A 23,358-nucleotide genomic window follows, 5' to 3' on the forward strand; every position below is an offset into this window, starting at 1 on the left:
AGATGGTCACTAAGATACTAAGATGGTTACTAAGCTACTAAGATGGTTACTAAGATGGTCATTAAGATACTAAGATGGTTACTAAGCTACTAAGATGGTCACTAAGATACTAAGATGGTCAATAAGATACTAAGATGGTCACTAAGATACTAAGATGGTTATTAAGATACTAAGATGGTCACTAAAATGGTCACTAAGATCCTAAGATGGTTACTAAGATACTAAGATGGTCACTAAGATACTAAGATGGTTACGAAGATACTAAGATGGTCACTAAGATACTGAGAAGGTCACTAAGTTACTAAGATGGTTACTAAGATACTAAGATGGTCACTAAGATACTAAGATGGTCACTAAGAAACAAAGATGGTTATTAAGATACTAAGATGGTCACTAGGATACTAAGATGGTCACTAAGATACTAAAATGGTCACTAAGATACTAAGACGGTCACTAAGATACTAAGATGGTCACTAAGTTACTAAGATGGTCACAAAGATACTAAGATGGTCACTAAGTTACTAAGATGGTCACTAAGATACTAAGATGGTCACTAAGTTACTAAGATGGTCACTAAGTTATTAAGATGGTTACTAATATGGTCACTAAGATACTAAGATGGTCACTAAGATACTAATATGGTCACTAAGTTTCTAAGATGATTACTAATATGGTCACTAAGATACTAAGATTGTTACTAAGATTGTCACTAAGATACTAAGATGGTTACTAAGATACTAAGATGGTCACTAAGATACAAAGATGGTTACTAAGCTACTAAGATGGTCACTAAGATACTAAGATGGTCACTAAGATACTAAGATGGTTATTAAGATTCTAAGATGTTTACTAGGATACTAAGATGGTCACTAAGACACTAAAATGGTCACTAAGATACAAAGATGGTCACTAAGATACTAACATGGTCACTAAGATACTAAGATGGTTACTAAGATTCTAAGATGGTCAATGAGATACTAAGATGGTTACTAAGCTATTAAGATGGTTACTAAGATGGTCATTAAGATACTAAGATGGTTACTAAGCTACTAAGATGGTCACTAAGATACTAAGATGGTCAATAAGATACTAAGATGGTCACTAAGATACTAAGATGGTTACTAAGATACTAAGATGGTCACTAAGATACTAAGATGGTCACTAACTTACTAAGATGGTTACTAAGATACTAAGATGGTCACTAAGATACTAAGATGGTCACTAGGATACTAAGATGGTCACTAAGATACTAAGATGGTTATTAAGATACTAAGATGGTCACTAAGATCCTAAGATGGTTACTAAGATACTAAGATGGTCACTAAGATACTAAGATGGTTACGAAGATACTAAGATGGTCACTAAGATACTAAGAAGGTCACTAAGTTACTAAGATGGTTACTAAGATACTAAGATGGTCACTAAGATACTAAGATGGTCACTAAGATACTAAGATGGTTATTAAGATTCTAAGATGGTTACTAGGATACTAAGATGGTCACTAAGATACTAAAATGGTCACTAAGATATTAAGATGGGCACTAAGATACTAAGATGGTCACTAAGTTACTAAGATGGTCACTAAGTTATTAAGATGGTTACTAATATGGTCACTAAGATACTAAGATGGTCACTAAGATACTAATATGGTCACTAAGTTACTAATATGGTCACTAAGATACTAAGATGGTCACTAAGATACTAATATGGTCACTAAGTTACTATGGTGGTTACTAATATGGTCACTAAGATACTAAGATGGTTACTAAGATACTAAGATGGTTACTAAGATACTAAGATGGTTATTAAGATACTAAGATGGTCACTTAGATGGTCACTAAGATGGTCACTAAGATCCTAAGATGGTTACTAAGATACTAAGATGGTCACTAAAATACTAAGATGGTTACGAAGATACTAAGATGGTCACTAAGTTACTAAGATGGCCACTAAGATACTACGATGGTCACTAAGTTACTAAGATGGTCACTAAGTTACTAAGATGGTTACTAGGATACTAAGATGGTCACTAAGTTACTAAGATGGTCACTAAGATACTAAGATGGTTAATAAGTTTCTAAGATGGTTACTAAGATACTAAGAAGAATACTAAGATACTAAGATGGTTATAGTGTATACATACATCGGGCGCCTGGTGGCTGAGTGGACAGCACTCATGGCTCGTAATACTGGGGACCGGGTTCGATCCCCGGCGATGGCGGAAAACAAATGGGTAGAGTTTCTTTCACCCTCATGTCCCCTTCTACCCAGCAGTAAATGGGTACCTGGGAGTTAGACAGCTGTCACGGGCTGCTTCCTTGGGATGTGTGTGTGTGTGTGTGTGTGAAAAAAATCGTTGATTGAGTGACAGTTGAGAGGCGGGCCGAAAGAGCACAGCTCAACCCCCCTCAAGCACAACTAGGTGAATACATACAAGAAGCACAGTACAAACCAAAATATTCAACAATAGATGACAGTGGAGAGAAAATGCCTCACTGACAGTGAGGAGCAGAGATAGAGACGCCCTCTACCGCTCTCTCCCGCTCTCACCCGTCCAAATTAATCTGTCTAGTGATGACGAGTGACGGGATTGGACAGGCTTGGCAGCGCTTCTGTCTCATTTGGATTGCATGAATTCAGGAGTGTCGTGCTGAAGCTGGTGGACCAGTTGCCTGCTCTATTGCCGATGGGAAAAGGCTGGCAAGATTACCCCCCGATTGAGGTCAGTGATAGTCATTAGGGCGGCGAGTCGAGCAGGGAATGGTTCCAGTCGTCTGGAACGAGCCTGTGGTGCAATACGCTGCTGCGTTACTCGCTGGAACGAAACTGGAGACAAACTGTGGATTGGAAGCTGGAATGAATCCAAGGGAAGTTGTGACAAGGTATAACGCACTCTTTTGAGACCAAGAGCAGTTGTGATGAGGTATAATTCACTCGTTTGAGACCAAGAGCAGTTGTGATGAGGTATAATTCACTCGTTTGAGACCAAGAGCAGTTGTGATGAGGTATAATTCCCTCGTTTGAGACCAAGAGCAGTTGTGATGAGGTATAATTCACTCGTTTGAGACCAAGAGCAGTTGTGATGAGGTATAATTTACCGGAATGAGAGCGTGCTAAATGAAAACAACAAACTAATCAGTATGGGCTAATGGATTTACCTGGGTGTAGCTGTGACAGTGTGACAAACAATTAATAGTGTACAGCTCAGTGTGACAGGGGTAAACCTGATGCATGGATCAATGTTGCTTGTTGCAGCTCGTTAAGTCAGGTCCCTGCAGGCGGAGGGGACACTACTGAACAGTGTGTAAACCAGAGGACAAATCTTCTATGTAAACCAGTGAGAGGGCAGAGTGTGTGTGTAAACCAAAGGGAGGGTAGTGTGAACGGAACGGAACCATCAGGGGAAAAGCGCCAAGCCATTAAGACTATATGGCACTAGGAAGGGGTCAAGATAAGGATTTGGGAGAGGGCAGTGTGTGTGTAAACCAGAGAGAGGGTAGTGTGAGTAAACCAGTGAGAGAGCAGTGTGTGGTGTGTACTCACCTAGTACTCACCTAGTTGTGTTTGCGGGAGTTGAGCTCTGGCTCTTTGGTCCCGCCTCTCAACCGTCAACCAACAGGTGTACAGATTCCTGAGCATATTCGTCTCTATCATATCTACACATGAACTGTGTATGGAGTCAGCCTCCACCACATTACTTCCTAATGCATTCCATTTGTCAACCGCTCTGACAATAAAACAGTTCTTTCTAATATCTCTGTGGCTCATTTGGGCACTCAGTTTCCACCTGTGTCCCCTTGTGCGTGTGCCCCTTGTGTTAAATAGCCTGTCTTTATCTAACCTATCAATTCCCTTCAGAATCATGAATGTGGTGATCATCTCCCCCCTAACTCTTCTGTCTTCCAGCGAAGTGAGATTTAACTCCCGTAGTCTCTCCTCGTAGCTCATACCTCTCAGCTCGGGTACTAGTCTCGTGGCAAACCTTTGAACCTTTTCCAGTTTAGTCTGATCCTTGACTAGATATGGACTCCATGCTGGGGCTGCATACTCCAGCATTGGCCTGACATAAGTGGTATACAAAGTTCTGAATGATTCTTTACACAAGTTTCTGAATGCCGTTCGTATGTTGGCCAGCCTGGCATATGCCGCGGATGTTATCCTCTTAATATGTGCTGCAGGAGACAGGTCTGGCGTGATATCAACCCCCAAGTCTTTTTCTTTCTCTGACTCCTGAAGAATTTCCTCTCCCAGATGATACCTTGTATCTGGTTTCCTGCTCCCTACACCTATCTTCATTACATTACATTTGATTGGGTTAAACTCCAACAACCATTTGTTCGACCATTCCTTCAGCTTGTCTAGGTCTTCTTGAAGCCTCAAACAGTCCTCTTCTGTTTTAATCCTTCTCATAATTTTGGCATCGTCCGCAAACATTGAGAGAAATGAATCGATACCCTCGGGAGATCATTTACATATAACAGAAACAAGATAGGACCGAGTACAGAGCCCTGAGGGACTCCACTAGTGACTTCACGCCAATCGGAGGTCTCACCCCTCACCGCAACTCTCTGCTTCCTATTGCTTAGGTACTCCCTTATCCACTGGAGCACCTCACCAGCTACACCTGCCTGTCTCTCCAGCTTATGTACCAGCCTCTTATGCGGTACTGTGTCAAAGGCTTTCCGACAATCCAAGAAAATGCAGTCCGCCCAGCCCTCTCTTTCTTGCTTAATCTTTGTCACCTGATCGTAAAATTCTATCAAGCCTGTAAGGCAAGATTTACCCTCCCTGAACCCATGTTGGCGATTTGTCACGAAGTCCCTTCTCTCCAGATGTGTTACCAGGTTTTTTCTCACGATCTTCTCCATCACCTTGCATGGTATACAAGTCAAGGACACTGGCCTGTAGTTCAGTGCCTCTTGCCTGTCGCCCTTTTTGTATATTGTGACCACATTCGCCGTCTTCCATATTTCTGGTAGGTCTCCCGTCTCCAGTGACTTACTGTACACTATGGAGAGTGGCAAGCAAAGTGCCTCTGCACACTCTTTCAGTATCCATGGTGAGATCCGGTCTGGACCAACAGCCTTTCTAACATCCAGGTCCAGCAGGTGTCTCTTGACCTCCTTTTCTCGTAATTTCGAACTCTTCCAAGGCCGCCTGGTTTACTTCCCTTTCTCCTAGCACAGTGACCTCACCTTGTTCTATTGTGAAGACCTCCTGGAACCTCTTGTTGAGTTCTTCACACACCTCTTTGTCATTCTCTGTATACTTGTCCTCGCCTGTTCTAAGTTTCAATACCTGTTCTTTCACTGTTGTTTTCCTTCTGATATGACTGTGGAGTAGCTTTGGTTCGGTCTTGGCTTTGTTTGCTATATCATTTTCAAAACTTTGCTCTGCTTCTCTTCTCACCCTGACGTACTCATTCCTGGTTCTCTGGTATCTCTCTCTGCTTTCTGGTGTTCTGTTATTCCGGAAGTTCCTCCACGCCCTTTTGTTCAGTTTCTTCGCTTCCATTCATGCCCTATTATACCATGGATTCTTCTGTTGCTTCTCGGATTTTTCCTTTTGGGCCGGGATGAACCTGTTTACTGCCTCCTTACACTTTTGGGTAACATAGTCCATCATACCCTGTACAGACGTATCTCTGAGGTCTGTGTCCCAAGGTATTTCACTTAGGAAACATCTCATCTGTTCATAATTTCCCTTTCGGTATGCCAGCCTTTTGATTCCTAGTTCTTTTTTGGGGAGATAATTCCTAGCTCTTCCAGGTACTCAAAGTTCAATACACTGTGGTCACTCATTCCCAAGGGCGCTTCCATCTTAACTTCCCTTATATACCACTCATTTAGGGTAAATATCAAATCAAGCACTGCTGGCTCATCTTCTCCTCTCATTCTTGTTGGTTCTTTGATGTGCTGGCTTAGAAAGTTTCTTGTTGCCACATCCAGCAGCTTAGCTCTCTATGTTTCTGGTCCTCCATGCGGGTCTCTGTTCTCCCAATCTATCTTCCCATGGTTGAAGTCTCCCATAATTAGTAGTCCAGATCCATTCCTCCTAGCAACAGAAGCTGCTCTCTCTATTATGTTAATGGTGGCCATGTTGCTTCTATCATATTCCTGTCTAGATCTTCTTGACAGTTGTGTGTGTGTGTGTGTGTACTCACCTAGTACTCACCTAGTTGTGTTTGAGGAGGTTGAGCTCTGGCTCTTTGGTCCCGCCTCTCAACCGTCAATCAACAGGTGTACAGATTCCTGAGCCTATCGGGCTCTATCATATCTACACTTGAAATTGTGTATGGAGTCAGCCTCCACCACATCACCCCCTAATGCATTCCATTTGTCAAGCACTCTGACACTAAAAAAGTTCTTTCTAATATCTCTGTGGCTCATTTGGGCACTCAGTTTCCACCTGTGTCCCCTTGTGCGTGTTCCCCTTGTATTAAATAGACTGTCTTTATCTACCCTATCAATTCCCTTCAGAATCTTGAATGTGGTGATCATGTCCCCCCTATCTCTATTGTCTTCCAGCGAAGTGAGGTTTAATTCCCGTAGTCTCTCCTCGTATCTCATACCTCTCAGCTCGGGTACTAGTCTGGTGGCAAACCTTTGAACCTTTTCCAGTTTAGTCTTATCCTTGACTAGATATGGACTCCATGCTGGGGCTGCATATTCCAGGATTGGCCTGACATATGTGGTATACAAAGTTCTGAATGATTCTTTACACAAGTTTCTGAATGCCGTTCGTATGTTGGCCAGCCTGGCATATGCCGCTGATGTTATCCGCTTGATATGTGCTGCAGGAGACAGGTCTGGCGTGATATCAACCCCCAAGTCTTTTTCCTTCTCAGACTTCTGAAGAATTTCCTCTCCCAGATGATACCTTGTATCTGGCCTCCTGCTCCCTACACCTATCTTCATTACATTACATTTGGTTGGGTTAAACTCTAACAACCATTTGTTCGTGTGTGTGTGTGTGTGTGTGTGTGTGTGTGTGTGTGTGTGTGTGTGTGTGTGTGTGTGTGTGTGTGTGTGTGTGTGTGTGTGTGTGTGTGTGTGTGTGTGTATGTGTGTGTAAACCAGTGAGAGAGCACTGTGTGTAAACCAGTAATAGTAACTAAAAATACAATTTATGTATACCAATTATTAAAAATTATATATGAGTTTAAATTTATTCAAATTAAAAAATATACACATACAAGAGACAGCTTATTTATAATAAAGGTTACCAAAAATAATGGCTTTATACATTTATTATAGAAAATTTTAATATTAATAGCACAGCATTGATTATTATATTTATATATTATTAACTGTATCATGAATAAACGGTAAGTCATTATATCAAGTGGAAGCAATTTGGAAAAAATTAAAGTTTTACAATTTAAATTATTGTCGATATATTTAAAAAGAAAATGATTCGCCATTCACCAATGAATATAATACGAGACACCAAATAACCTTCATTTATGGTTGTGTATAAATGGGGAGCGTATAGTTGTATAGAAATATGACGTTTTTAGGTCGCTACCTAAGTAGGTAAATAGGTAAATAGGACCTGCTGCATGTAGGTAAATAGAACTATTGCATTTTACTTTATTCTTCTTTATATCAATAAGATGTATGAGTTGGAAAGATAACATATCAGAAGTTGTGTAGGCAACGTATATATTTTTTGACTTACCCGAAACTGCTGTGTGTATTGGTGGCTTCAGGAATTATATGTACTAGCTGAATATGTACAACTATATGTACCTTTACCTGAATAAATATCTTATCTTTAAGCCTTAGTCCTTCAAACTCCGGCTTTATCTTAAAGGTATTAATGTCTATTATTGTTGATTATGAACTATTAAAATTAGTATTTTCTCGAGTAAATTAATCTGTATTAAAAGTAAGTCTGAACAAAGTGTTGAAGGGCCAGATATTTCCAGCTAGCTTCACCAAACTTTGCAGGGTGACTGTTGGTATGGATGGGATGGTCATAAGTCATAAGAGGGGATGGTCATCAAGTGTTGATTAAGTGATGGGGGGTACCCGGCGGTGCCCGGGTAGTGATGATGGCTACAGTGATGAAGACAATGTGTCGTGAAGGCGGTTTCCATGATGAAGATAGTGTGTGGAGGTTACTGTTCAAGCTCTTCACACTTCCCTGACCGACGCCACTCATGCTCCTCACTTCCCTGACCGACGCCACTCATGCTCCTCACCTTCCCTGACCGACGCCACTCATGCTCCTCACCTTCCCTGACCGACGCCACTCATGCTCCTCACGTTCCCTGACCGACGCCACTCATGCTCCTCACCTTCCCTGACCGACGCCACTCATGCTCCTCACGTTCCCTGACCGACGCCACTCATGCTCCTCACGTTCCCTGACCGACGCCACTCATGCTCCTCAGCTTCCCTGACCGACGCCACTCATGCTCCTCACCTTCCCTGACCGACGCCACTCATGCTCCTCACGTTCCCTGACCGACGCCACTCATGCTCCTCAGCTTCCCTGACCGACGCCACTCATGCTCCTCACCTTCCCTGACCGACGCCACTCATGCTCCTCACCTTCCCTGACCGACGCCACTCATGCTCCTCACCTTCCCTGACCGACGCCACTCATGCTCCTCAGCTTCCCTGACCGACGCCACTCATGCTCCTCACCTTCCCTGACCGACGCCACTCATGCTCCTCACCTTCCCTGACCGACGCCACTCATGCTCCTCAGCTTCCCTGACCGACGCCACTCATGCTCCTCACCTTCCCTGACCGACGCCACTGATGCTCCTCACCTTCCCTGACCGACGCCACTCATGCTCCTCACCTTCCCTGACCGACGCCACTCATGCTCCTCACCTTCCCTGACCGACGCCACTCATGCTCCTCACCTTCCCTGACCGACGCCACTCATGCTCCTCAGCTTCCCTGACCGACGCCACTCATGCTCCTCACCTTCCCTGACCGACGCCACTGATGCTCCTCACCTTCCCTAACCGACGCCACTGATGCTCCTCAGCTTCCCTGACCGACGCCACTCATGCTCCTCACCTTCCCTGACCGACGCCACTCATGCTCCTCACCTTCCCTGACCGACGCCACTCATGCTCCTCACCTTCCCTGACCGAACTAAAACATTGCAAGATTTCAACTCTGAGCTACATGCAGGTGTCAACAAAGTTTTCAACTGGGCAGCAGAAAATAACATGATGTTTAACAGTGATAAATTTCAGGTACTCAGGTACGGCAAAAATGAGGATCTGAAACATAATACAGGGTACTAAACACATCTTTCATTCTTTCAATCACATCAAATCTTTCCATAGTAGAAAAACAGCATGTCAAGGATTTGGGAATAATGATGTCCGACGACCTAACGTTTAGGGAGCATAACCAAGCAAATATTGCGTCAGCCAGAAAAATGATCGGATGGATTACGAGAACATTCAAATCCAGGGATCCCATCACAATGGTTGTACTCTTCAAGTCAGTTGTGTTGTCCCGTCTCGAGTACTGCTCGGTACTCACTTCCCCCTTCAGAGCAGGAGAGATTGCTGAAATAGAGGGAATACAGAGAACATATACGGCACGCATAGACGAGATAAAACACCTAAATTATTGAGATCGTTTCAAAGCTCTCCAAATGTACTCTCTAGAAAGGAAACGAGAGAGATACCAAATAATATACTCATGGAAAATACATGTGGCCACTAGGACAAACATGTGGCCACTAGGACAAACATGTGGCCACTAGGACAAACATGTGGCCACTAGGACAAACATGTGGCTACTAAGACAAATATGTGGCTACTAAGACAAACATGTGGCCACTAGGACAAACATGTGGCCACTAGGAAAACATGTGGCCACTAGGACAAACATGCAGCTACTAGGACAAGCATGCGGCCACTAGGACAAACATGTGGCCACTTGGACAAACATGTGGCCACTAGGACAAACATGCAGCTACTAGGACAAGCATGCGGCCACTAGGACAAACATGTGGCCACTAGGACAAACATGTGGCCACTAGGAAAACATGTGGCCACTAGGACAAACATGCAGCTACTAGGACAAGCATGCGGCCACTAGGACAAGCATGCGGCCACTAGGACAAACATGTGGCCACTAGGACAAACATGTGGCCACTAGGACAAACATGTGGCCACTAGGACAAACATGTGGCCACTAGGACAAACATGTGGCCACTAGGACAAGCATGTGGCCACTAGGACAAACATGTGGCCACTAGGACAAACATGTGGCCACTAGGACAAACATGTGGCCACTAGGACAAGCATGTGGCCACTAGGACAAACATGTGGCCACTAGGACAAACATGTGGCCACTAGGACAAACATGTGGCCACTAGGACAAGCATGTGGCCACTAGGACAAACATGTGGCCACTAGGACAAACATGTGGCCACTAGGACAAACATGTGGCCACTAGGACAAACATGTGGCCACTAGGACAAGCATGTGGCCACTAGGACAAACATGTGGCCACTAGGACAAACATGTGGCCACTAGGACAAACATGTGGCCACTAGGACAAGCATGCGGCCACTAGGACAAACATGTGGCCACTAGGACAAACATGTGGCCACTAGGACAAACATGTGGCCACTAGGACAAACATGTGGCCACTAGGACAAACATGTGGCCACTTGGACAAACATGTGGCCACTAGGACAAACATGTGGCCACTAGGACAAACATGTGGCCACTAGGACAAACATGTGGCCACTAGGACAAACATGCAGCCACTAGCACCTTCATAAGTGTCGTCAGCGAAGCACTGTTCGAGAAATGATTGAATGTTATGAGTTGAGTCGTGTGTGTGTGTAAAACGTTTTTCATTAATAAACTGGTGGAGGGGGGGGGGGTGTTGGCGGTTGGATTAATGAGCGTTTGGCCTTTGTTGATGAGGACGGGCTGCACCATGTTGGGTACGACCTTATCTTTCAAGTATACAATAAAGTCGCCGTCACATCTGCAAGAAATGTGACAGGCTGGATCACAAGAAACTTATGCACTCGAGAGGCTATACCGATGATGATACAAGTGAAGACGCTAGTGCTATCTGCAGTGGAATACTGTTGCACAATGACAGCCCCTTTCAAAGCTGGAGAAGTTGCTGAACTGGGGTCAGATTCACGAAGCAGTTACGCAAGCACTTACGAGCCTGTACATCTTTTCTCAATCTTTGACGGCTTTGTTTACAATTATTAAACAGCTAATGAGCTCCGAATCATCCCGGGGCTATTTATATAAATAACAACAGTTGATTGGGAAGTTTTCATGCTTTTAAACTGTTTAATAAATGTTACCAAAACCGTCAAAGATCGAGGAAAGATGTACACGTTTAAGTACTTGCGTAACTGCTTCGTAAATCTGGCCCCCTTGAGAGCGTGCAGAGATCCTTTACTACTAGAATCCACTCAGCAAAACATGTAGACTATTGGGACCGACTAAAATGCCTAAAACTGTATTCTCTTGAGCTCAGGCGGGAGACATACATAATGATTTACATGTAGAAAACAGTAGAGGGACTGGTTCCAAAACTGCACGCAGAAATAGCACCACATGAGACCAGAAGGCATGGCAGGATGTGCAGAATACCCCCGTTGAGGAGCAGAGGTGCAACAGGTACTCTGAGAGAGAGGTCTATCAACTTCAGAGGCCCGAGACTGTTCAACAAGCTTCCACTACACATAAGGGGCATAACTGACCGACCCCTCACAATGTTCAGGAGAGAACTCCATAAACACCTCCAAAGGATAACTGATCAACCTGGCTATGATTCATACGTCAAGCTGTGAGCAGCCGCGTCCAACAGTCTGGTTGACGAATCCAGCAACGAGGAGGCCTGGTCGCAGGGACGTTGAGGCCCGAAACTATCTCAAGGCAAGGTAACTCAAGGTATTGTAAGGCAAGGCAACGAATCCAACAGTAGGATGAGTAATTATTGATTAACTCAAAGCGTCTGGCCTTTAGCCTTGGACAGACTTACAGACAGACGTTTCTATTTAGAGATATAAATATCCATTCTAAATTCTAACGCAGAATGAAAAAAGCAAATGTTTGTGTGGGGAACCAACTGTGATATTTATATTTATTTAATTTATATGAATGTAAAAAGAATTTATATCTACATTAATTTATATATTTCGATAGCAATTTATATGATGTTTAGCAGACTGTATATCTGCAATATTCTCACAAATCGACTCCTTACACATTAGGGGGGAGTTATATTAAATTTATATATATGCAGCCAATCAAACTACAGTATTAAGCTACATATATTAGTAATGATAATTCAGAGGCCTTATCTTATTGTACAGTAGGCCTAGTCCACCAGGTATTATCAAGGATGAAGGCACCAGATAATCCTCGTAGACCTGCATCCACCACCCATGTAACTGATGTACCAAGATTATTTTTTGCTTCCTTTTCTAATCTTGTCAAAGGGTCACTTGCTGTTAAGCCGGAATCCTCTATATGACAGGTATATCAGAGAAAATACTGTATATTATATACGATAAGGAGCAAGGAGTAATTACCTGGGTTTAGTCGCTTGTTCGTGTTCTAGGTTCGCTCTATATCTACCTAACATTAACTGGCCAGAAATGTTGTAATAAACGGGTTTCGGTAAAACACTTCCCTTGTTTGGATGTTGACTGCGTGTTGATGATGGAAGAAGCACTAATTTGATCTCTATAACGCTTCGTCCAAGAGAGAATTATAGGAGCTGAACTCGCTCCTGCGACTAGGTCTAACACTGGCTGACCTCTCACTACTGACGCCCTGGCTCTTTGTCCAGATGCCAATAGGTTGTAGAAAGGTCACATTTACTCTATTTTATTACTGATGATTAAGTTAATTCAAATGAGATGTTTTTATAATGTTAAAAGTCCAAAGACTGCTGTATTAAGAATAATTCCCAACAGAATAGCTGGTGAATTTATAGCGCTATGTGGCAATGATATCCCATTTTCTATTGACGGAAAATTCTACTACAGGCTACATTTTCTATGGGTTAACCAGCGTATTCAACAGCAGCAATATTATCTGCTTATTGTATTTAAGATTAGCAAATGGTGTTGGGTTTTCCGACAGTTAGTTTATCTTCACATTATATTGTTACATGTGTACTTGGCTTGGTGTTAGGCTGTAGGCCTAACACGCTCTGGAGGGTTATTAAGGCCACCACACTAGTTTACTGACCAACCAACAGGTATTCTTGAGTCCTGAACACAGCCCAGGACTAAAGTAAACTCTAGGTGTACATATACCAAGAAAAAGAGTACACTTCTCCGTGTATATATCTTGTGTGTGTCTAGTATTTTTCTTGATCCTGACGAAGACAATTCAGAGGAGAACGTGAAATTACTACAACAACACACAGAGATCACAATAGCGTGATGCATCAAATGAACAAATCCACAAGGGCCGTGACGAGGATTCGAACCTACGTCAGAGGGTCCCAGCGTCAGGGATGCTCACGGACGTAGGTTCGAATCCTCGTCACGGCCCTTGTAGATTTGTTCATTTACTACAACAAGTTTGTTATCCTTCTTCTTCAACTCTCTTTCTAACCTATCATTTTCTCATTCTGACATTAGATTTGTAATTCATTCAATAGTAAGCTACAGTCACATTAAATACAGGATGTGTCGGGGAGAATTTATAATACAACATTTCTAGGTAAAATTACAATGTCTGTCGACAACCTGTCAACGATGGAATTGATAAGATATAACCGACAAGTAAAGTTAAGAGTCCGTATCAATGTTCCTCCACCAGAAATTCAACCTTAACCACCTACTTTAAGATGATATACAAACCTCACGAGTCCAAAGAGCTTCTTGACGAACTTATAGGTACAGCGTCAATAAAGGCGGTAATTAAATTTATGTTACTTGAACAACGACCTAATTACTAGTCAACTCAGCGCATGCGTGTCACACCCTCGCAAGGGGCATCGGTGTTATCAATATTGACGATATAAATTAAGATCTGTTTAACACGTTATCAAAAACAACACAACTTTTATTAAATATCAAACATTGCTTAGACCTATATACAAGAAAACTTATAGATAGGTAAAACCTTATTAATTAAATTAAAAACCACGTTTTGTAATGTGGATAATTGATTATAATATTGCCTTTAGTAATACTGGTAATACATAGGGTTCCGTCACTCAGGGCGCCGTCACCCAGGGCTCCGTCACTCAGGGCTCCGTCACCCAGGGTTCCGTCACTCAGGGCGCCGTCACCCAGGGCTCCGTCACCCAGGGTTCCGTCACCCAGGGTTCCGTCACTCAGGGCGCCGTCACCCAGGGCTCCGTCACCCAGGGCTCCGTCACCCAGGGCTCCGTCACCCAGGGCTAAGTCACCCTGGGCTCCGTTATCCAGGGATCCGTCACCCAGGGCTCCGTCACTCGGGGCTCCGTCACCCTGGGCTCCGTTATCCAGGGATCCGTCACCCAGGGCTCCGTCACTCAGGGCGCCGTCACCCAGGGCTCCGTCACCCAGGGTTCCGTCACTCAGGGCGCCGTCACCCAGGGCTCCGTCACCCAGGGCTCCGTCACCCAGGGCTCCGTCACCCAGGGCTCCGTCACCCTGGGCTCCGTTATCCAGGGATCCGTCACCCAGGGCTCCGTCACTCGGGGCTCCGTCACCCTGGGCTCCGTTATCCAGGGATCCGTCACCCAGGGCTCCGTCACTCGGGGCTCCGTCACCCAGGGCTCCATCATCCAGGGCTCCGTCACCCAGGGCTCCGTCACTCAGGGCTCCGTCACCTAGGGCTCCATCATCCAGGGTTCCGTCACTCAGGGCTCCGTTACCCAGGGCTCCTCACCCAGGGCTCCGTCACTCAAGGCTCCGTCACCCAGGGCTCCATCATCCAGGGTTCCGTCACCCAGGGCTCCGTCAACCAGGACTCCGTCACCCAGGGCTCCGTCACCTAGGGCTCCGTCACTCAGGGCGCCGTCACTCAGGGCTACGTTATTCAGGGCTCCGTCACCCAGGGCTCCGTCACCCTGGGCTCCGTTATCCAGGGCTCCGTCACCCAGGGCTCCGTCACTCGGGGCTCCGTCACCCAGGGCTCCATCATCCAGGGCTCCGTCACCCAGGGCTCCGTCACTCAGGGCTCCGTCACTCAGGGCTCCGTCACCCAGGGCTCCGTCTCCCATGACTCCGTCACCCAGGGCTCCGTCACCCTGGGCTCCGTTATCCAGGGCTCCGTCACCCAGGGCTCCGTCACTCGGGGCTCCGTCACCCAGGGCTCCATCATCCAGGGCTCCGTCACCCAGGGCTCCGTCACTCACGGCTCCGTCACCCAGGGCTCCGTCACTCAGGGCTCCGTCACCCAGGGCTCCGTCACCCAGGGCTCCGTCACCCAGGGCTCCGTCACCTAGGGCTCCGACACCCAGGGCTCCGTCACCCAGGGCTCCGTCACTCAGGGCTCCGTCACCCAGGGCTCCGTCACCTCGGGCTCCGTCACTCAGGGCGCCGTCACCCAGGGCTCCGTTATCCAGGGCTCCGTCACCCAGGGCTCCGTCACTCAGGGCTCCGTCACCCAGGGCTCCATCATCCAGGGCTCCGTCACCCAGGGCTCCGTCACTCAGGGCTCCGTCACCCAGGGCTCCATCATCCAGGGTTCCGTCACCTAGGGCTCCGTCACCCAGGGCTCCGTCACTTAGTGCTCCGTCACCCAGGGCTCCATCATCCAGGGCTCCGTCACCCAGGGCTCCGTCACCCAGGGCTCCGTCACCCAGGGCTCCGTCACCCAGAGCTCCGTCACCCAGGGCTCCGTCACCCAGGGCTCCGTCACCCAGGGCTCGGTCACCTAGGGCTCCGTCACCCTCGGCTCTGTCACCCAGGGCTCCGTCACCCAGAGCTCCGTCACCCAGGGATCCGTCACCTAGGGCTCCGTCACCTAGGACTCCGTCACCCAGGGCTCCGTCACCCAGGGCTCCGTCACCCAGGGCTCCGTCACCCAGGGTTCCGTCACCCACGGCTCCGTCACCCAGGGCTCCGTCACCCAGGGTTCCGTCACCCACGGTTCCGTCACCCAGGGCTCCGTCACCCAAGGCTCCGTCACCCAAGGCTTCGTCACCCAGGGTTCCGTCACCCACGGCTCCGTCACCCAGGGCTCCGTCACCAAGGGTTCCGTCACCCAGGGCTCCGTCACCCAGGGCTCCGTCACCCAGGGTTCCGTCACCCAGGGCTCCGTTACCCAAGGCTACGTCACCCAGGGCTCCGTCACCCAGGGCTCCGTCACCCAGGGCTCCGTCACCCACGGCTGCGTCACCCACGGCTCCGTCACCCAGGGCTCCGTCACCCAGGGTTCCGTCACCCAGGGCTCCGTCACCCAAGGCTCCGTCACCCAGGGCTCCGTCACCCAGGGCTCCGTCACCCACGGCTCCGTCACCCACGGCTCCGTCACCCACGGCTCCGTCACCCAGGGCTCCGTCACCCACGGCTCCGTCACCCACGGCTCCGTCACCCACGGCTCTGTCACCCAGGGCTCCGTCACCCAGGGCTCCGTCACCCACAGCTCCGTCACCCACGGCTCCGTCACCCAGGGCACCGTCATTCAGGGCTCCGTCACCCAGGGCACCGTCACCCAAGGCTCCGTCACCCAGGGCTCCGTCACCCAGAGCTCCGTCACCCAGGGCTCAGTCAAACATGTCTCCGTCACATACGGCTCCGTCACCCAGGGCTCCGTCACCCACGGCTCCGTCACCCACGGCTCCGTCTCCCACGGCTCCGTCACCCTCGGCTCCGTCACCCAGGGCTCCGTCACCCAGGGCTCCGTCACCCAGGGTTCCGTCACCCAGGGCTCCGTCACCCAAGGCTCCGTCACCCAGGGCTCCGTCACCCAGAGCTTCGTCACCCAGGGCTCCGTCAAACATGTCTCCGTCACCCACGGCTCCGTCACCCAGGGCTCCGTCACCCAGGGCTTCGTCACCCAGGGCTCCGTCACCCACGGCTCCGTCACCCACGGCTCCGTCATCCAGGGCTCCGTCACCCACGGCTCCGTCACCCACGGCTCCGTCACCGACGGCTCCGTCACCCACGACTCCGTCACCCAGGGCTCCGTCACCCAGGGCTCCGTCACCCAAGGCTCCGTCACCCAGGGCTCCGTCACCCAGGGCACCGTCACCCAGGGCTCCGTCACCCAGGGCTCCGTCACCCAGGGCTCCGTCACCCAGGGCACCGTCACCCAGGGCTCCGTCACCCAGGGCACCGTCACCCAGGGCTCCGTCACCCAGGGCTCCGTCACCCACGGCTCCGTCACCCACGGCTCCGTCACCCAGAGCACTGTCACCCAGGGCTCCGTCACCCAGGGCTCCGTCACCCAGGGCTCCGTCACCCAGGGCTCCGTCACCCAGGGCACCGTCACCCAGAGCTCCGTCACCCAGGGCTCCTTCACCCAGGGCACCGTCACCCAGAGCTCCGTCACCCAGGGCTCCGTTATCCAGGGCACCGTCACGCAGGGCACCGTCACCCAGGGCTCCGTCACCCAGGGCTCCGTCACCCAGGGCTCCGTCACCCAGGGCTCCGTCACCCAGGGCACCGTCACCCAGGGCTCCGTCACCCAGGGCACCGTCACCCAGGGCTCCGTCACCCACGGCTCCGTCACCCACGGCTCCGTCACCCAGAGCACTGTCACCCAGGGCTCCGTCACCCAGGGCTCCGTCACCCAGGGCTCCGTCACCCAGGGCTCCGTCACCCAGGGCACCGTCACCCAGAGCTCCGTCACCCAGGGCTCCTTCACCCAGGGCACCGTCACCCAGAGCTCCGTCACCCAGGGCTCCGTTATCCAGGGCACCGTCACGCAGGGCACCGTCACCCAGGGCTCCGTCACCCAGGGCTCCGTCACCCAGGGCTCCGTCACCCAGGGCTCCGTCACCCACGGCTCCGTCACCCAGGGCACCGTCACCCAGGGCTCCGTCACCCAGGGCTCCGTCACCCAGGGCTCCGTCACCCAGGGCACCGTCACCCAGAGCTCCGTCACCCAGGGCTCCTTCACCCAGGGCACCGTCACCCAGAGCTCCGTCACCCAGGGCTCCGTTATCCAGGGCACCGTCACGCAGGGCACCGTCACCCAGGGCTCCGTCACCCAGGGCTCCGTCACCCAGGGCTCCGTCACCCAGGGCTCCGTCACCCAGGGCACCGTCACCCAGGGCTCCGTCACCCAGGGCTCCGTCACCCAGGGCACCGTCACCCAGGGCTCCGTCACCCAGGGCTCCGTCACCCAGGGCTCCGTCACCCAGGGCACCGTCACCCAGGGCTCCGTCACCCAGGGCTCCGTCACCCAGGGCACCGTCACCCAGGGCTCCGTCACCCAGGGCTCCGTCACCCAGGGCACCGTCACCCAGGGCTCCGTCACCCAGGGCTCCGTCACCCAGGGCTCCGTCACCCAGGGCACCGTCACCCAGGGCTCCGTCACCCAGGGCTCCGTCACCCAGGGCTCCGTCACCCAGGGCTCCGTCACCCAGGACTCCGTCACCCAGGGCTCCGTCACCCAGGGCTCCGTTATCCGTTATAACAATGAATATATTTTCTTGATTTTACAAGTGAGAAGAAAGGGAACAATAAGGAGAATGTACCAAGTCATTACAACTATATAGAACTTGGAAGGGGTCAGGATAAGGATTTGGGATGGGACGGGGGATGGAATGGTGCCCAACCACTTGGACGGTCGGGGATTGAACGCCGACCTGCATGATGCAAGACCATCGCTCTACCGTCCTGCCCAAGTGGCTGGGCTTTACTGGAAGGAGTGTAAATGATGATGCGAGAGCGAATTGCAATCCAGCATCTTTATCATGATAGATACCTTGTTTTTATTACTACTTGTTGAGAGAAACTGTTGCATAGACGCCTCAGTCAGTCAGACGGAGGCGTCTACTGACTGAGCGTCTTGTGTTGTAGGTGCTATCATCTGGTTGCTATAACGATGTTGGATGAATGTTTCATCATGTGGTTTTGCAAACACTGCTTTTGTCAGCAGGAACAAGATGCTCTCTCTCTCTCTCTCTCTCTCTCTCTCTCTCTCTCTCTCTCTCTCTCTCTCTCTCTCTCTCTCTCTCTCTCTCTCTCTCTCTCTCTCTCTCTCTCTCTCTCTCTCTCTCTCTCTCTCTCTCTCTCTCTCTCTCTCTCTCTCTCTCTCTCTCTCTCTCTCTATCTCTCCCTCTCCCTCTCCCCCCCCTCTCTCTCTCTCTCTCTCTCTCTCTCTCTCTCTCTCTCTCTCTCTCTCTCTCTCTCTCTCTCTCTCTCTCTCTCTCTCTCTCTCGTCACCACGCTTCAGCGGTTCATCAACCATTTTTGACACAAGAGGCGTCAAAGGGTAAAGTTAGTCGCATTCATTAACGTTAACCAGAAAAATTTATGAGCCATAACAAAGGTTATTAGATAAGTAAACTCTAACCTCAAGTTGCCGGTCCTGGTTTATATATATATATATATATATATATAAATATATATAAATATATATATATATATATATATATATATATATATATATATATATATATATATATATATATATATATATATATATATATATATATATAGGGGATAGTGTCCCCTACACCTGACTTTCCTCCTCAGCTCCTCTTGCCTATTTATTGCCTGTCCCTACCTCCTCGTCACAATCGACTTGAGAATGGTCCAGGACGGACCGAAACGTCGTCGTCCCTTCAATTTCTAGTGTGTGGTCTGGTCAATATATATATATATATATATATATATATATATATATATATATATATATATATATATATATATATATATATATATATATATATATATATATATATATATATATATATATATATATATATATATATATATATTAGTATATTTTGGTAGCAGTCTTTCCTGTAGACATATATTATTATATATGACCGAAAAAGTAAGATTAATAATTCTAACACGAATTTTCTCAATCTTTCGTACATTACGCTTCACTGTTGGAGGTAAATAAAAAATCACTTCTCCAAAATTCATTTTTATTTCTAGTCTGACGCGACACGGGCGCGTTTCGTAAAACTTATTACATTTTCAAAGACTTCACAAATACACAACTGATTAGAACTTACGTATCTCTGATTTTATATCTACATTTGAGTGAGGTGGGAGGGGTGATGTGGCATTAACACAAGACAGAACAAGAGGGGATATTAATAGGGTATTAAAAGTATCAACACAAGACAGAACAGAAACAATGGGTAATAAATAGAAGTGTTTGTAGAAAACCTATTGGTCCATATTTCTTGATGCTTCTATATTGGAGCGGAGTCTTGAGGTGGGTAGAATATAGTTGTGCAATAATTGGCTGTTGATTGCTGGTGTTGACTTCTTGATGTGTAGTGCCTCGCAAACGTCAAGCCGCCTGCTATCGCTGTATCTATCGATGATTTCTGTGTTGTTTACGTGGATTTCTCTGGCGATGGTTTGGTTATGGGAAGAGATTATATGTTCCTTAATGGAGCCCTGTTGCTTATGCATCGTTAAACGCCTAGAAAGAGATGTTGTTGTCTTGCCTATATATTGGGTTTTTTGGAGCTTACAGTCCCCAAGTGGGCATTTGAAGGCATAGACGACGTTAGTCTCTTTTAAAGCGTTCTGTTTTGTGTCTGGAGAGTTTCTCATGAGTAGGCTGGCCGTTTTTCTGGTTTTATAGTAAATCGTCAGTTGTATCCTCTGATTTTTGTCTGTAGGGATAACGTTTCTATTAACAATATCTTTCAGGACCCTTTCCTCCGTTTTATGAGCTGTGGAAAAGAAGTTCCTGTAAAATAGTCTAATAGGGGGTATAGGTGTTGTGTTAGTTGTCTCTTCAGAGGTTGCATGGCTTTTCACTTTCCTTCTTATGATGTCTTCGATGAAACTATTGGAGAAGCCGTTATTGACTAGGACCTGCCTTACCCTACAGAGTTCTTCGTCGACTTGCTTCCATTCTGAGCTGTGGCTGAGAGCACGGTCGATGTATGCGTTAACAACACTCCTCTTGTACCTGTCAGGGCAGTCGCTGTTGGCATTTAGGCACATTCCTAAGTTTGTTTCCTTAGTGTAGACTGCAGTGTGGAAACCTCCGCCCTTTTCCATGACTGTTACATCTAGAAAAGGCAGCTTCCCATCCTTTTCCGTCTGGTAAGTGAAACGCAGCACGGAACTCTGCTCAAATGCCTCCTTCAGCTCCTGCAGATGTCTGACATCAGGTACCTGTGTAAAAATGTCGTCAACATACCTGCAGTATATGGCCGGTTTCAAGTTCATGTCGACTAAGACTTTTTGCTCGATGGTACCCATGTAGAAGTTTGCAAACAGGACACCTAGGGGAGAACCCATGGCGACCCCATCTACTTGCTTATACATGTGCCCATCCGGGCTCAAGAAGGGTGCCTCTTTAGTACAAGCTTGGAGTAGTTTCCTCAGAATACTTTCTGGCATGTCAAGAGGAGTACAGGCTGGATCACGATACACTCTGTCGGCTATCATTCCGATTGCCTCGTCCACAGGTACGTTGGTAAACAGCGATTCTACGTCCAACGAGGCTCTTATCCCTGTGGCCCGTGTGCCACAGGGAATCTTATCCCTGTGGCCCGTGTGGCCCGGAAAGTAGAGTTCGAAATTCTGTTGGACGACATATTCGACCTCGAGACACAAAAGAAGGTCACTACCAAAGATACCTTACAAGCAGAATTTATTGCAGAAGGAGGAAAGAATCGAGGCAACTACAGAAGCACCATACTGTCCCCCGAGCTTAAAGCGGCAGCTAAAAGCCTTCGTGAGAACAAGGAGATAGTTGTCAGGAGAGGTGACAAGTCGCCAATATATGTCATTCTTAAAAAAGACGAATATCTGGCGAAAATGAACATCATACTCTCTGACCAAACTAAGTTCCAAAGGGTAACGAAGGACACTACAGCCGAATTAAAAGCAAAGGTCAACAAACTGATCGAAACTGTGAACGCCAAGAAATCCGGACTCCACCTGCCAAAGATCATTGGGGAATATAAACCTGGATATGCGTATGGAAATGTCAAGACGCACAAGCCTGGAAACCCACTTCGGCCAATCATGAGCAAGATACCCACACCCACGTACAGACTGGCGAAGCGACTCAACGGCCTGCTGACTCCTTATGTTCCTTGCGCCTTCAGCCTGAAGTCTCCAAAGGAATTTGTGGACTTACTGCGGGGCACACGGGCCACAGGGATAAGAGCCTCGTTGGACGTAGAATCGCTGTTTACCAACGTACCTGTGGACGAGACAATCGGAATGATAGCCGACAGAGTGTATCGTGATCCAGCCTGTACTCCTCTTGACATGCCAGAAAGTATTCTGAGGAAACTACTCCAAGCTTGTACTAAAGAGGCACCCTTCTTGAGCCCGGATGGGCACATGTATAAGCAAGTAGATGGGGTCGCCATGGGTTCTCCCCTAGGTGTCCTGTTTGCAAACTTCTACATGGGTACCATCGAGCAAAAAGTCTTAGTCGACATGAACTTGAAACCGGCCATATACTGCAGGTATGTTGACGACATTTTTACACAGGTACCTGATGTCAGACATCTGCAGGAGCTGAAGGAGGCATTTGAGCAGAGTTCCGTGCTGCGTTTCACTTACGAGACGGAAAAGGATGGGAAGCTGCCTTTTCTAGATGTAACAGTCATGGAAAAGGGCGGAGGTTTCCACACTGCAGTCTACACTAAGGAAACAAACATAGGAATGTGCCTAAATGCCAACAGCGACTGCCCTGACAGGTACAAGAGGAGCGTTGTTAACGCATACATCGACCGTGCTCTCAGCCACAGCTCAGAATGGAAGCAAGTCGACGAAGAACTCTGTAGGGTAAGGCAGGTCCTAGTCAATAACGGCTTCTCCAATGGTTTCATCGAAGACATCATAAGAAGGAAAGTGAAAAGCCATGCAACCTCTGAAGAGACAACTAACACAACACCTATACCCCCTATTAGACTATTTTACAGGAACTTCTTTTCCACAGCTCATAAAACGGAGGAAAGGGTCCTGAAAGATATTGTTAATAGAAACGTTATCCCTACAGACAAAAATCAGAGGATACAACTGACGATTTACTATAAAACCAGAAAAACGGCCAGCCTACTCATGAGAAACTCTCCAGACACAAAACACAACGCTTTAATAGAGACTAACGTCGTCTATGCCTTCAAATGCCCACTTGGGGACTGTAAGCTCCAAAAAACCCAGTATATAGGCAAGACAACAACATCTCTTTCTAGGCGTTTAACGATGCATAAGCAACAGGGCTCCATTAAGGAACATATAATCTCTTCCCATAACCAAACCATCGCCAGAGAA

The 23,358-nt window shown here is 47.8% G+C and overlaps 1 protein-coding gene across 1 annotated transcript in view; it reads left to right on the forward strand.

Annotated features, from left to right (window-relative positions):
* The window catches only part of LOC138371675 (mucin-22-like), a 35,067-nt gene that overhangs the window by 10,053 nt on the left and 1,656 nt on the right, over window positions 1-23,358 (forward strand). The window contains exons 3-8 of the mRNA XM_069336679.1: window positions 14,188-14,373; window positions 14,413-14,793; window positions 14,967-15,407; window positions 15,447-15,662; window positions 15,942-17,132; window positions 17,217-18,177. Of these exons, the coding sequence (XP_069192780.1) occupies window positions 14,188-14,373; window positions 14,413-14,793; window positions 14,967-15,407; window positions 15,447-15,662; window positions 15,942-17,132; window positions 17,217-18,177 (3,376 nt within the window). The remainder of the gene's footprint in view (window positions 1-14,187; window positions 14,374-14,412; window positions 14,794-14,966; window positions 15,408-15,446; window positions 15,663-15,941; window positions 17,133-17,216; window positions 18,178-23,358) is intronic.

Source organism: Procambarus clarkii, chromosome 4 (genome assembly GCF_040958095.1).
Source record: "Procambarus clarkii isolate CNS0578487 chromosome 4, FALCON_Pclarkii_2.0, whole genome shotgun sequence".
NCBI lineage: Eukaryota > Metazoa > Arthropoda > Malacostraca > Decapoda > Cambaridae > Procambarus > Procambarus clarkii.